This window comes from Onychostruthus taczanowskii, unplaced genomic scaffold, assembly GCF_017590055.1.
Source record: "Onychostruthus taczanowskii isolate IOZ18803 unplaced genomic scaffold, ASM1759005v1 scaffold401, whole genome shotgun sequence".
In the NCBI taxonomy this organism is placed as follows: domain Eukaryota; kingdom Metazoa; phylum Chordata; class Aves; order Passeriformes; family Passeridae; genus Onychostruthus; species Onychostruthus taczanowskii.
The window spans coordinates 24,690-26,142 of record NW_024501472.1 but is presented as its reverse complement, the minus strand read 5'-3'; the positions used below and the strand labels follow the sequence as shown (position 1 = coordinate 26,142).

At 74.1% G+C, this 1,453-nt stretch overlaps 1 protein-coding gene across 1 annotated transcript in view; it reads right to left on the bottom strand.

The window, feature by feature from the left end:
- LOC121340506 (calmodulin-binding transcription activator 2-like) overlaps positions 1 to 1,453 on the bottom strand; it is a 13,494-nt gene that overhangs the window by 1,006 nt on the left and 11,035 nt on the right. Inside the window, exons 14-16 of the mRNA XM_041413311.1 lie at positions 1,101 to 1,270; positions 800 to 1,029; positions 58 to 262 (exon numbers count right to left, since the gene is read on the bottom strand). Of these exons, the coding sequence (XP_041269245.1) occupies positions 58 to 262; positions 800 to 1,029; positions 1,101 to 1,270 (605 nt within the window). The remainder of the gene's footprint in view (positions 1 to 57; positions 263 to 799; positions 1,030 to 1,100; positions 1,271 to 1,453) is intronic.

Sequence of the window (1,453 nt, the reverse complement as noted above, 5' to 3'; positions counted from 1 at the left end):
GCCCCCCGGGGGCATGGGGGGGGGGATTTTGGGGTGCTGGGGAGGGGGGGCACGCACCCGGTACTTGCGGAAAGCCCCCTGCACCAGCCGCGCGGCCTCGTAGAGCTCGTGCTGCTCCTGGTCGCTGAGGGTCAGCAGCGCCACGGCCCCCCCCTCGCCCCGCGCCCCCCCGGACGCGTTCAGGAACTCGGCCCAGCCCGCGGCCGAAGGGGGGGGAGGCCGCTCGGGGACCCCCGGGGACCCCCGCGAGGCCACCTCGGCCCTGGGGAGCACAGGGCGGGGGTCAGGGGGGCGAGGGCTGGCACCCCCCGCCCAGGCTGGGACGCACCCAGGAAGGAGATGGAGTGTCACCGAGTGGCCGCAGGGGGACGCTGCGGGGTCCCGGAGCCCGGGGGCGGCCCTCAGGGGTCTGCAGGGTGTGGGAGACCCCCACTGAAGGACCCTCCCGAGGGGATACAGGCACCGGGACCCCCGAGAGCACCCCGGGGTGCTGCTGAACGGGGGTGACCCCCCCTCAGAGGTTTGCAGGGTGTGGGAGACCCCCACTAAAGGACCCTCCCAACAAGATAGAGCCTGTCCCAGCCACCGGGACCCCCGAGAGCACCCCGGGGGGCTGCTGAATGGGGGTGACCCCCCCCAGGGGTTTGCAGGATGAGGAAGACCCCCACTAAAGGACCCTCCCGAGGGGATACAGGCACCGGGACCCCCGAGAGCACCCCGGGGTGCTGCTGAACGGGGGTGACCCCCCCAGCCCAGGGAGCTGAGGGTGCCCCTGGACACCCCCCAGCCCCGGGGGTACCTGTGGGCGGGCGCGGGGGGACGGTCAACGCTCTCCAGGTAGGTGGCCAGCCAGGCCATGGCAGCACCCAGCCCCGCTGGCCCCGCTGGCCCCGGGGTCCCCGTGGTGCCCGGGGTCCCTCCTGCTGCTCCCAGTGCTCCCAGCGCCCCCGGGGGCCCCCCCGGTGCCTCCTGCTTGATGCGCTCAGGGGTGGCCTCGATGATCTGTCGCGCCAGCGTCACCACCTCGGCCTGGGGACAAGGGACGTCGGGGCTCTCCTGCTCCAGGCGTGTCCCCAGCCCCGGCTGTCCCCCAGCTTTACCTGCAGCGTGTCGGAGGGCAGGGCCAGGGCGTCCTCGGGGGGGCTGGGGGGCACTGCCACCCCCCAGCTCTCATCCTCGGAGGGGCCAGGGGGGCCGGGGGGCAGCGGGACGGAGCCGGGACCCTCGGAGAGCCCCGATGGGGACGAGAGGCTGCTGGCTGTGCTCAGCCCTGGGGACAGGGGGGACACAGCAGGGGGGTTTAGTCCTGGAGAGACCCCCTCAGGGGAAGGGGGGACACAGCAGGGGGGGTTTAGTCCTGGAGAGACCCCCCCAAGGGGAAGGGGGAATATGGCAGGGGGGGGTTAGTCCTGGGGAGACACCCCCCGGGGGAGGGGGGCACTTGGGGGACGGG